The sequence below is a fragment of the Lissotriton vulgaris genome, chromosome 12, assembly GCF_964263255.1.
Source record: "Lissotriton vulgaris chromosome 12, aLisVul1.2, whole genome shotgun sequence".
NCBI lineage: Eukaryota > Metazoa > Chordata > Amphibia > Caudata > Salamandridae > Lissotriton > Lissotriton vulgaris.
Genome location: NC_141700.1, coordinates 63,774,691 through 63,787,466, shown reverse-complemented (window position 1 = coordinate 63,787,466; position 12,776 = coordinate 63,774,691). Strand labels below are relative to the sequence as shown.

Genomic DNA, 12,776 nt, shown 5'->3' with positions numbered 1-12,776 from the left:
TTTTAATTCCCTCCAAATGCCTCTCTGAATCCTGCAATGGTCAGGCTTAAACACGTAAATGGTGCAGTTCAAGCCACTCTGTCGCATTATATGGTTATTAATATAGCGTTTTCCACACCCCTTGCGAGGGCTACATCTTCGACTCATCAAGACAGTTTGTGCAGATTGCATGAATGTAGAGAAAAGAGACCTGTACAACACTTTTGTTCTTTTGTGGTAAGGTGCTTGGAGAAGTGATGTACTGAGATGAGATGCATGGAAAGATTGTTCTCCTAAACTAAAAACACATTGTATTCCTGCATACATTCCCAGCCCTCATTTCAGCTTGGCGGCGGGGGAGGGGGGGGGGGGGGGGGGGGCATAGGCGCCTCAATGAAACAGGAAGCCATTATAACTTGATAATTCCCCTTTTAATGCTGGACAAGATTAATGAGATTTTAATTCACACATAAAGTAATGTGCCATTTAATCAGTTTTTGCTATTTGCTGAAGATTGGAAAATTTGCAAGGATTATTGTTACTGGGGCGTTGAGAACCGTTACAAGCCTGCCTGGGATTAGTTCTGTCTGTATTCTGGAAATAGCTGCAAAAGATTTGGCGCACTTCTTCTGCCGCGCAGTCATCCAACGATTGGGAGGGAGGATGCTTTGGCTGGCGGAAGTGGGACATCTCCACAGTCTCCAGCCAGGCATGGTTGAAGGGGCTGGCGTGCATCTCACAAACATTGTGAAGGACGCAGCAGGCCAGGACCATGGTGGGCACCACGGTGGGGTTGTGCGGCTGCAGGAGGCAATGCCAGCGTGCCCTTAAACGCAGAAATGTGTTCTCTATCACGTTGTGGGCCCGCTCCAGCTGGTAGTTAAAGTGCAACTGGGAAGATGTTAGCCTCTCGCAGTCCAAGTAAGGTTTCATGAGCCAGTCCTGCAGCGGATATGACGTGTCACCCAACAGTACGTACTTCAAAGACCGGCCACTGAAGTGTCTCTGAGGCTGGGACAACTGGCCGCCATCCCTAGTCAAGGTCCACAGGTACGAATTTTGCAGGATATCCCCGTTATCCATCCCACCTGGGAACCCAGCACATACGTCCCAGAACTGTCCAAGCCCATCTACTGCGGCCTGTAGCACCATGGCGTGCCAGCGCTCCCCGTTCTTGTAGTCCTCGTCACAGTGTGTTGTGGACGCAACAGGGATTTGGATAGTATCCACTGCACCAATGCAGTGAGGGAAACCCCACCAGGTACTGAAAATCCCGGCCATGTTCTCCAACTCGTGATCATGGGGTAAGCGGAGGTAGAGTGGCTTGAGGAGGGAAATGACCGCTTGGCACACCTCTTTGACGCATTTCAGTACCACCAATGGCCTGACACCAAACAGAGAGGCTGCGACGTGGCACTCAATGTTCGTGGCCAAACGCCAGAGAGCCAAAGCCACCTTCTTCTCTGGGCTTAGGCGGGTGCTCCGGTGGCAAAGCTTTGGTCTCAGTTGGTCGCAAATATGGAGGAAGGTGGACTTGGGCAAACGAAAATTCTCCAGCCAGTCTTGGGGCCCGAACTGCTTGAGGGCCACCTGCTCCCACCAATCACGGCGATCTACGGTGCCAAGCTCAGAAGAGCGCCTGCTCTGCCTCCGCCGGGCCATCAATAGCTAGAAATAGGATGAGAAAGAACAGCTTTAATTGCAATGCACATAAAGGGGTATACAATCTTATCTCACTATACCAAAGTGCTGTAAATATGTACACCTACAAAACTTCTCAGGTACTCAACCTGTCTTCCACTTCAGTGAAATTATATCTTTCCCTTTTATTAAGACTTTTTGAATAAAACTCTTCTATTCAACCAAATGGCAGCAGAATTGTTTGTGCTGGGGTCTTCACACTGTGGGACTGACTTCCACTTGGAGGCCTGATGGGATATCGTGGAACGCGTGAGGCTTTGGCAGGTCGGAATTACTGAACCTTCTTTACCAAAGTCTATAAAAAAACATTTTTACTATGTGTATGGCAACATGTCCTCCTTTTTCAATAAGTTGAATCACCACTGTTGCAATCGTTCAGATGTTAGGCTCAGCAAAGAAGAACTAAAGAGTAATGCAACTATATGTCAAAATGTCTCAGCGGATGAAAGAAAGAGAGAGAAAGAAAAAAGAAAGTAAAGAAAATCACAAAAATTACTTTTGAAATCTCCCTTGGATCGCCCCTTGCACATTTTACTAGGATAGTTTGGGTCACTTACAATTGTTCACACTGGATACATTTACAGAGATAATTTGAAAAAGGCCACTGAACATTACTTTTTACCCTAAGAAGCCTCATCACAATAGTTTAGCTTGTACACACTATTTATCATGATTGTGAGAAACTATAAGCCTATGCAGGAAGAAGTTTTAAGACTACTGTTTTACTGTGTTCAAATGTATACTAAATTTTGAAACTTAAGAGGTTTTCCACAAAAATGCATTGGCAAATAGCCCTTAAAAATAAACCGGCTTTCAAAGAAATGTCCCTTTTGGTGGTTACCCAGCCTAGTGTCCGGTGAGTTGAGGTCACTTTTGTGTCAATTTGGGGGTTCCCCAGTGTGAGGTTTAATTAAGAGCAGAGTTATAATTCACCACTAAATCTTGCACAAAAAACCCGACCATAGCTGAATGGAGGAATTATGGACTGCATCACTACAGTGCTTACTTTTATTTAAAAAAAGAAGTGCCAGGGCCCTCGTCAGGACGCTACTGAAGCTTGCACCACCCATTGGCCCTGCCAACGACAATACTAGCACAACTACCAACTATCACACTCCTACAAGTGTGATAATTTTGACTATTGCAAGCCCCCAAAGCTAGAAAACCGGCTGGGACAGCAGATATTAGTCATTTTTAGGTTTCGCCTGTCAATGCGCATGCACATTGAGCTTGCAAGACTATAGGGGCTTAAACAGAGTTTAACTAGACTGGCGATTTGATGCTGTGCCCGTGCGCTTTTAGGTCAATGCGCAAGCGCATTGAGCTAAAATGCACGTGCACATCATCAAATCGCCAGCCATCTGTTCCCCAGCATGGCGCCTCCGCTCCTGCTCTCTCCTGGCTGCTCCTCCCCTAATTATTCACAGCCGGCCGGCCGTACTTTCACTTTCACGGCCAGCAGGCCATGTCTCGTTTTATTTATTTTTTGCTTGTTTTTTTCACTCTCCGCCTACCCTTCTCCCTCGCTCGTTTCTCATGCCTCAGTCCTTCCCTCCCTCTATTTGCCTACCTCCCCCTCCATTCACAGTCCCTCCCTTCCACATATTTTCGTCTCTGCTCTTTGCAGCATTTGTTGTCTCTGTTTCTCTCACATATCAGCTCTCGCCCTCCTCCACTGTCCGTGCCCCCATTCCTAAACACTTATCTGCCTTTCCGGGTTCTGTGCCCCGCCCCACCACAGGGACCGCTGCCCCACACCCAAAGACGCTGCCCCACCCCCTTTGCGCGCTTCTCTCCTCCTCCCGCTCTTGATGGACATTGTTGTCGTTTGTGAGCTTCTCTCTCACCGCCTCACCAAACATACATGCACACAAGCTCTCTTGACACAAACAAACATCCACACAGACACACAAGCACCCTTGTTTACAGACCAAGAAACACACATGCGTACAAATTCACAAGCTTCCTTGCACACGGACCAATAAACATACATGCGCACAGACATACAAGCACCCTTGCACACGGACTAAAAAACATACATGCGCACAGACACACAAGCTCCTTTGCACACGGACCAACAAACATACCTGCGCACAGACACAACGGACACACAAGCACCCTTGTACATGGACCAACATACATACATGCGCACAGACAAACAATCACCCTTGCACACGGACCAACAAACATACATGCGCACAGACACACAAGCTCCCTTTCACACCGACTAACAACCATGCATGCGCACAGACACAACACGCACCCTTGCACACGAACCCACAAACATACAGGCACACATGGCAGGGCATCCATTTGCTATTTGGTGCCATATTTAAAATTACTTTTGTGCCCACATAGGTGCCCATTTCCTCCAGAAAAGGTTTTGAATTCCTTGGTTATTCATCTTCCATTTGTCGTGTCAGTAACTTCCTTTTCTGCTTCTAGGCATGAAATCATTGACTTGCAAAACTCTTTTAATGAGAGTTATAAATAATGTGACAAGGGCCCATTACCCTAACTAACTGCACGCCATGAGTCTATATAATTTCACACCGAGATGCCAAGCGAGAATGGTTCCATTCACTTTATGTACTGCACAATTATCTGGCTCATTTAAGAAATGAACAGGCCACGTGTGCTTCCTTCGGCTTTGTTTAAAAACTTCGCTATACCCATTTCGATCCTTAAAAAGAATTAAAACGTTCCCTTCATGGCAGGCCTGGCTCTAGAACACGACACCGGTGCCCATCCTCACTCTCCGGTACCAGCGTTTTATTTCTGCCATTACTTACTCCTTACGCAGCCTCCCCTTTCGCCGCCCGTTATTTCGTCCTGTGACTCTGGGTCGGGTTCTTTTCCTCAGTATCAGTGATCCTGAGCATGCGCGTGTGTGTCATAAAGATGGCGATCTCCTGCTCTTCACAACAACTTGTTCCGCGCCTCTCCGGGGCTCAAACCTCTCTGATAACAATGGTGCTAACACCAATCCTTTTAAGACAGCTAGCGTTCCACACCCAACCCTTGCGTTTACAAAGAAGCACAGTGAGCCGTAGAAGAGGAAATAATTCAGTGCAACTCTTACTGCTCTGTTGAAACAATGCATTGTCATTAAGTGAGATTAATCCAACGCCCTTTCCTCCGAGTCTATCCCTACCGCCCTAGACAATTTGCTTCATGCGTTTTTATTGCTATCCAGCCGTTTACCCTCACTTTAGTATTTATTTACATGTTCATATAAGCCGCATTCCTCCAGTACTTTACAAAAAAATACAAGTAAATAGTTAAATGCAAAAAACTTTATAGTTGCACAATGCACACCACCAACTGATCCACGCCACCAAGAAAACGGCATTCAAGGAACGACTGGACAACAACGCACACAACAGCAAGGAACTCTTCAACATCGTTAAAGAGCTCTCCAACCCCAACGCCGGAAACAACGACATCACCCCTTCGCAAGACCTCTGCAACTCCCTCGCCTCCTTCTTCCACAACAAGATCGCGGACATACACAACAGCTTCAGCACTCAACCGACGCACGTCACGACCGAACCACCGCCCCCACCACCACCCTCCGCGCCTGGACCCCGATCAGCACCGAAGACACCGTCCGCACGATGAACTCCATCCACTCCGGATCTCCGACCGACCCCTTCCCTCACCACGTCTTCAACAAGGCCGACGCTGTCATCGCACCCCACCTGCGGGACATCATCAACACCTCCTTCGGCACCGCTACCTTCCCGAAGAGCTGGAAGCACGCCGAACTCAGCGCTCTACTAAAGAAGCCATCAGCCGACCCCACCGACCTCAAGAACTACCGCCCCATCTCGCTGCTCCCGTTCCCTGCAAAAGTCATCGAGAAGACCGTCAACAAGCAGCTGGCCGCCTTCCTCGAGACGAACGGATCCCTCGACCTCTCGCAGTCTGGCTTCCGGGCCAACCACAGCACCGAGACCGCCCTGATCGCAGCCACCGATGACATCCAAGCCCTGCTCGACAACGGAGAAACAGCAGCCCTCATCCTCCTAGACCTCTCCGCGGCCTTCGACACTGTCTGCCACCGTACACTAGTGCAGCGCCTCAGCAACGTCGGAATCCAGGAGAAGGCACTGGAGTGGATCATCTCCTTCCTCGCTGGAAGGACACAGAGAGTCCGCCTCCCCCCGTTCAGATCAGAAGCCACCGAAGTCATCTGCGGCATTCCTCAAGGCTCCTCGCTTAGTCCAACCCTCTTCAACGTCTACATGAGCCCCCTCACAGACATTGCACGCCAGCACAACCTCAACATCATCTCCTACGCCGACGTCACCCAGCTGACCCTCTCCCTCACCAACGACCCCGCCACCGCCAGAGCCAACCTTCGCGAAGGGATGAAAGAGGTAGCCGAATGGATGAAGAACAGCCGCCTGAAACTGAACTCGGACAAGACGGAAGTCCTCATCCTGGGATCTTCACCCTCCACCTGGGACGACTCCTGGTGGCCCCCCGCCCTAGGCAGCGCACCCAAACCAACAGACCACGCACGCAACCTGGGCTTCATCCTGGACTCCTCCCTCTCCATGACCAGACAAGTCAACGCCGTCTCCTCGTCGTGCTTCAACATCCTGCGCATGCTACGTAAGATCTTCCGGTGGATCCCCACCGAGACCAGGAAGACGGTCACCCAGGCCCTCGTCACCAGCCGTCTGGACTACGGCAACTCCCTCTACGCCGGAACCACCGCCAAACTCCAGAAGAGACTCCAGCGGATCCAGAACGCCTCAGCACGACTCATCCTGGACATCCCCCGTCGCAGCCACATCTCCGGACACCTGAGAGACCTGCACTGGCTCCCGGTCAACAAGAGAATCACCTTCCGTCTCCTCACCCACGCACACAAAGCCCTACACAACCAAGGCCCAGGATACCTCAACAGCCGCCTAAACTTCTACGCTCCCAAACGCCAGCTTCGATCGACAGGCCACGCCCTCACCGCCGTCCCCCGCATCCGAAGAGCCACCACAGGGGGACGGTCCTTCTCCTACCTCGCCGCCAAAACTTGGAACTCCCTTCCGACCCACCTCCACCTGACCCAGGACCACCTCGCCTTCAGGAAGCAACTCAAGACCTGGCTGTTCGAGCAGTAGCGGACCCCCCCCCCTAGCGCCTTGAGACCCTCTGGGTGAGTAGTGCGCTATATAAATGCTTTGATTGATTGATTGAATGCGTGACTGCAATCCAAACAGGAACTTTGCACCAACAAAAAGGGCTTGCACAGATTGAATGGAGCACCATTTAGAAAGAAACCATATGGTAAACCTCATTGACTTTGGGCTGCAATGAAAACTATTCACGTATGTTATATATAAAGATCATATCCTGAATTTAATTCCCTTTACACTTCACTTTACTCGACACTCATCCCCCTTCCCCCCATCATTGCTTGAGTTTGAGCTCCTCATCCCCTCCCCCCCTCGTTGCTTGAGTGCGTGAGCTCCTCACCCTGCGCCCCCCCTCGTTGCTTGAGTGGGTAAGCTCCTCCCCCCTCGTTGCTTGCGTGCGTGAGCTCCTCACCCCCCTCCGCCCTCGTTGCTTGAGTGCGTGAGCTCCTCTCCCCCCTCCCCCCCTCTAGTTGCTTGAGTGCGTGAGCTCCTCACCCCCTCACCCCCTCGTTGCTTGAGTACGTGAGCTCCTCACCCCCTCGTTGCTTGAGTGCGTGAGCTCCTCACCCCCAGCCCCCCTCGTTGCTTGAGTGCGTGAGCTCCTCACCCCTGCCCTCCTCGTTGCTTGAGTGCGTGAGCTCCTCCCCCCTTGTTTCTTGCGTGTGTGAGCTCCTCACCCCCCTCCTCCCTCGTTGCTTGAGTGCGTGAGCTCCTCCCCCTCCCCCCTCACTGCTTCAGTGCGTGAACTCCTCACCCCCCTTATTGCTTGGGTGCGTGAGCTCCTCCCCCCTCCCCCCCTCGTTGCTTGAGTGCGTGAGCTCCTCACCCCCTCATTGCTTGAGTACGTGAGCTCCTCACCCCCTCGTTGCTTGAGTGCGTGAGCTCCTCATCCCCCAGCCCCCCTCGTTGCTTGAGTGCGTGAGCTCCTCACCCCTGCCCCCCTCATTGCTTGAGTGCGTGAGCTCCTCCCCCCTTGTTGCTTGCGTGCGTGAGCTCCTCACCTCCCTCCTCCCTTATTGCTTGAGTGCGTGAGCTCCCCCCCCTTGTTGCTTGAGCTCCTCACCCCCCCCCCTCATTGCTTGAGTTCGTGAGCTCCCCCCCCCTCGTTGCTTGAGTGCGTAAGCTCCTCCCCCAGTCCCCCCCCTCATTGCTTGAGTGCGCGAGCTCCTCCCCCCTCGTTGCTTGAGTGCGTGAGCTCCTCCCCCTCGTTGCTTGAGTGCGTGAGCTCCTCCCCCCTCCCCCCTCGTTGCTTCAGTGCGTGAGCTCCTCACCACCTCCGTTGCTTGAGTGCGTGAGCTCCTCCCCCCTCGTTGCTTGAGTGTGTGAGCTCCTCACCCCCCTCATTGCTTGAGTTTGTGAGCTCCTCACCCCCCTCCCCCCCCCTCTTTGCTTGTTTTTCCTTGCCCCTCTTCCAATTTAGGTTTTTGCGCGCTTGGCTTGCATAATATAAGGAGCTTGTGATTGCAAATCCTATCACTTCAGGAAGTGCCGATACGCTTAGACCGTCATTTGAGGTAAGCCCACTGATATGCGCTCTTTACAGGCTGCGATTGGTTTTCGCTCCGCTCGCATTTTGTTTGTTGGTTTTGCTATTTTATTAGCTTCACTATTGAGATATATATAGCTCTGTTTCTGCATGGCACCTTGATTTGTGTCTCCATCCTTAATTACAAGCGTCCTCACTATATGCACTTCAAACGCTTGACAACTACGATACGGAGCACACCGTTTATACTTTCCTCCCTTGTATATTTTCCCTTGCTCACATGCTTTATCGCTACGTCGCTGCTTTACATTTGCACTGTAAGATGTCCCTATGTTTTTTAATATGCAATTCAGCCATGCCCGCTAGCTCTCTGCGGCATGTGGCCCTGGTGCTCCGTTTCTTCACTTGACCCATGACAGCCTGCGCTGCTTGCTGATACTCCATCGGGGTCTCTAACACTGAGATTTGTTCATTCATTGACGACTGTTTATGAGTCAAACTGTTTATACTCTATGATGTTTCCTTTCCCCAGCCATGACTACATCTTTCTTAGGCATCATGGCTCTCACTATGTCGTCCATTCCACCTCACCTGCTGCATTTCTTTGATTCCTACATCTTGAGGGTGATTGGATTTTATTTCACAACAGTGCAAACACAGCACCACTCAGCGCAACCACAGCACCACTCAGCGCAACCACAGCACCACTCAGCGCAACCACAGCATCACTCAGTGCAAACACAGCACCAGTCAGCGCAACCACAACACCACTCAGCGCAACCACAGCAACACTCAGCGCAACCACAGCATCACTCAGCGCAACCACAGCATCACTCAGCACCACCACAGCATCACTGGTTCAAATATGTTCTCTCAATGTTTCAAGCTTTATTACAAATGTCACAAAAAGATGTTAATAATTCACTTCTGTTCTTGGATTTTCGTCACAATAAAATACACTGAACATATTCTTCACAAAAGTTATTTACAAAAGTTTAAGCTATTGCCATTATAAATTAAATACATTTTTTAAGTATTCATTATTTTAAAAAATTAAAAGCCATTGTTATTTGTAATATCAATACATCTAAGTCAGGTAAATACAAAACATGTTGCATTACAAATGCTATAGGTGTCACATTTGCAAAAGTTATAACTATTGGCATTGTAAATGACAAAGCTATTAATTTAGCTATTTTCAAAAACAACACATAAATAAAAAAAAAGGAATTTACAAGACCAATAGCTCCAACTTTTCTAATGCGAGACCTATTGCATTTCCAATGCTTGTTTTATGTTTATTTCCTTGTTAAACAACTGTTGTTGTGCTCATCCCTAAATTAGATGAACAGTGCCACCATTTGGCAGACTGCAATAAGTGTTGATAATTAAGTGCTGGCACTGAGCACCGGAAACCACCGGGTCAAAATAAGAACTGCATAACTAATGGACATATGCATACACCTGTAAGGGAATAAATGAAGGATTAGTGTGCAACCTGCTGGTTGCAACTGTGAGCATTTGCAGGAGAATTTGTCATTTATCCTTTGGAGGTCGATAAAATGCGTACTGTAGAAATGGAAAACAGCATTAGCGCAATGCAAAGGGCAGTATGAGGCAGCATGATGCCATGAAAAACAAGTTGTTTTACCAAAAGCAGCTTCTTCTGTCGTAGAGCATGGTACTGTCGCAGTAAGCCTCTCCGTTGCGCCTCCTGTACCCTCCGAGAAGCCTCCTCTGGGGGCCTGCCCCGGCCCTTCCTCCGCCTCAGGAGCAGCAAGTAAAGGGAAAGGAGCACCAGCTTCTGTTGGGCCTCATCTGACCCATCCGCCCCACCAGGCATTGCAGCGGGCCTGCGACGAAGGACAGGTACACCTACTTCTGGGGGCACTAGATGACCTTGCCAAGGCCTACCAGTGACGACCACCTATTTCTGAGGTCATCAAGTGCCCGTAAAGCATAGAGAGCCCACCACAGGCCTGGCGGTCATTAGCACCTATACGGGGCAAGAAGCTATGCTCAACCTGCCAGTGGGTCACTGGAATCATGTAAGAATAGAGGAAAATGTTCACATTTCTGAGGTAAAATTCAGGGCCATGTAGGGATGGAGGCCTAATCTCTGTTGGTGATTACAAGATTGGCAGAGGAATCCATGCACACCCCTATGCAGTGCTTTAAATGGGCAAGTACTGTCCGGTACTGAGTATCTGCACTTCTTCTAATTTGAGAGGTAAAGTACCTACACTTCTCAGGACTGCTGCAATACATTTAATGGGAGAGTACTGGCATGCAGGAGCAAACAGGTAGTGTCAAGAGTGAGTACCTGCACTTCTTTTAATTTGAGAGGTAAAGTACCGACACTTCTCAGGACTGCTGCAATACATTTAATGGGAGAGTACTGGCACTTCGCATGAGCAAACAGGTAGTGTCATGAGTGAGTACCTGCACTTCTTATTTGAGAGGTAAAGTACCGACACTTCTCAGGACTGCTGCAATACATTTAATGGGAGAGTATTGGCACTTTGCAGGAGCAAACAGGTAGTGTCAAGAGTGAGTACCTGCACTTGTATGTTTCCATTTAAACCACTTCCCCTGTGGGTCCCTGGTTGGTTCTGCAGGGGGTGCAGACTGTTACACTTTCATGGGGGCAACGTGTGGGGCATCTAGGGCAGGTGGGAATGGCGAGGTACTGACTGCTTACGTAGTGCAAAGAAAGGCCTGCACTCCCCTGGGATGGGGTCACAAGAGACCCCAATGTTTGAGAGGGATGTCAGGGGCTCGAGTACTCCACCTGCTCACTGAACAGATGATTCTAGTGAGTTGTTCACCTGCACAGGTGAAGGGGCGGGGTTACTTCAGTGTCACCAGGATTATCGTGTATTTTCCAGAGGTTTAAGTTTACAACTAGGTGCATTCTGGGAATTGTAGTATTCCCTCAGTTCAATGGGACTAACAAACCTGAAAACAATCATTTCTGCGAATGGAAATCAAGGACGTGCAAAATCGTGTCCAGGTGACGCGCAGTCATTTGCTAACAGTTGGGGGCGTGTAAATGACCCACTAGGTTGACTGAGCCTCCCCGCAGGGGCAAGTGGCGGAGTGGGGGCTTATCTGCACGTGGACTGAGGGGGCTCCGCTGCCTCTACCTGACAGGAGCTTCCCCGGTGATGGGGGACTCGGGACATTCAAAGTACCAGCGACGGATGCCTGGCGCTCCAGGAGAGAATGAATGCTGCCCACCCCTAGGACCACCCGCGTCCCAGCCTGCAAGGATGTACACTGCCTCCTCCTCCCGCGACTCCAAAACACTGAAAAGGAAGCAACAAGAGGGAGCTGCTCGAGTGCAGAAGCTTTCACCAAACTACCGCGCCCCCTGCTGGTCAGAAGAATAACATATTTGTTGTGTGAGCGTGTGATGATTAATAAATTCAGCAAAAGCTCTCCAGAAAATGCATGTGACATGGAACCTTTAGGTGTGCCGGGTCCTGCTCAGTCCCGGCACTAATTAAAACTGAGTTTGAAAAGAAATCAGTCCCCACTGGGACATATATGCCCTTAACCTAACTGACTGAATTGCACTACTCGATTTCTTAAAAAGGCTCGTAAAAAATGTGAAACTCTTTCAGCAATCCAGTTTAGAGATGTAGTCCCTGTTTACATTTCACATTTTACTTCATCTGGGATTCCCTAATAGTATTTGATTATTCCAGATGTATGGGTCTGTAGTTTTTTCATACAACAGAAGACTCTAGTGTGTTACAGGTAGTGAAGTGCGTCGTCTCTGAGGGACTGATTACAATTTGGATGGTTAATTCTGAACCATGTGTAAACCCCTGTTTACAGACAGGATGGAAGTAGGAGTTGTTAGGTATTTAACACATCCGATAATTATCAAATGTATAAAGTAATTCTACCTTTGTTTAATTTTGACAGGTCAAACATGCTGAAATTTAGCGGGGGAAGAACACACAGTAGTTATCATATCATGCAAACTTTGTTGCGTTAACCCCCAACATCTGCATGTTATTCCCCAACAACTCATCATTGGTGGTATTTATTGCACTCAATAGATAACATACCCCTTGTTGTAGTTATTTATCATTTGTAATAAATAGCTCCCAGACTTGTAATCCGGACCAAAGTGCCTGGGGGAGTTGAGGTTTTTACTGGGTATTCATGAGGGGGCAAGATTGAGAACTCTGGAGCCGAGGCTAAAGGCAGTACAAGTTCCTCAAAGTGGCGGTCAGTGAACCGTAGAGATGTTCGGACTGCTTGCTCATTCATCTCCTTGGCCTCTCTGCAGAGAGCACAGTGTCTCAAGAAGGGATCACAGCTTTACAATTCTCAACCCTTTAAGAGACCCCCACTTTTCTTTTTATCTCACCTAAAGCGCTGCATATAGTCCGATCAAGATGAACAGTTTTGTTTTGCTACAGAACTGGGGAATATAGTCCTCAATTTCAGTG

At 49.3% G+C, this 12,776-nt stretch overlaps 1 protein-coding gene across 1 annotated transcript; it reads right to left on the bottom strand.

The window, feature by feature from the left end:
* Window positions 1-388: 388 nt before the first annotated feature.
* On the bottom strand, window positions 389-11,419 carry LOC147673308 (uncharacterized). The gene is made up of 3 exons (XM_086947126.1): window positions 10,869-11,419; window positions 9,962-10,633; window positions 389-1,647 (listed from the first exon to the last, which is right to left on the bottom strand). Exons 2-3 carry the CDS (start codon window positions 10,151-10,153, stop codon window positions 466-468), a joined length of 1,374 nt encoding a protein of 457 aa, XP_086803252.1. The 5' UTR covers window positions 10,154-10,633; window positions 10,869-11,419; the 3' UTR covers window positions 389-465.
* Between the last annotated feature and the right edge of the window lie 1,357 nt (window positions 11,420-12,776).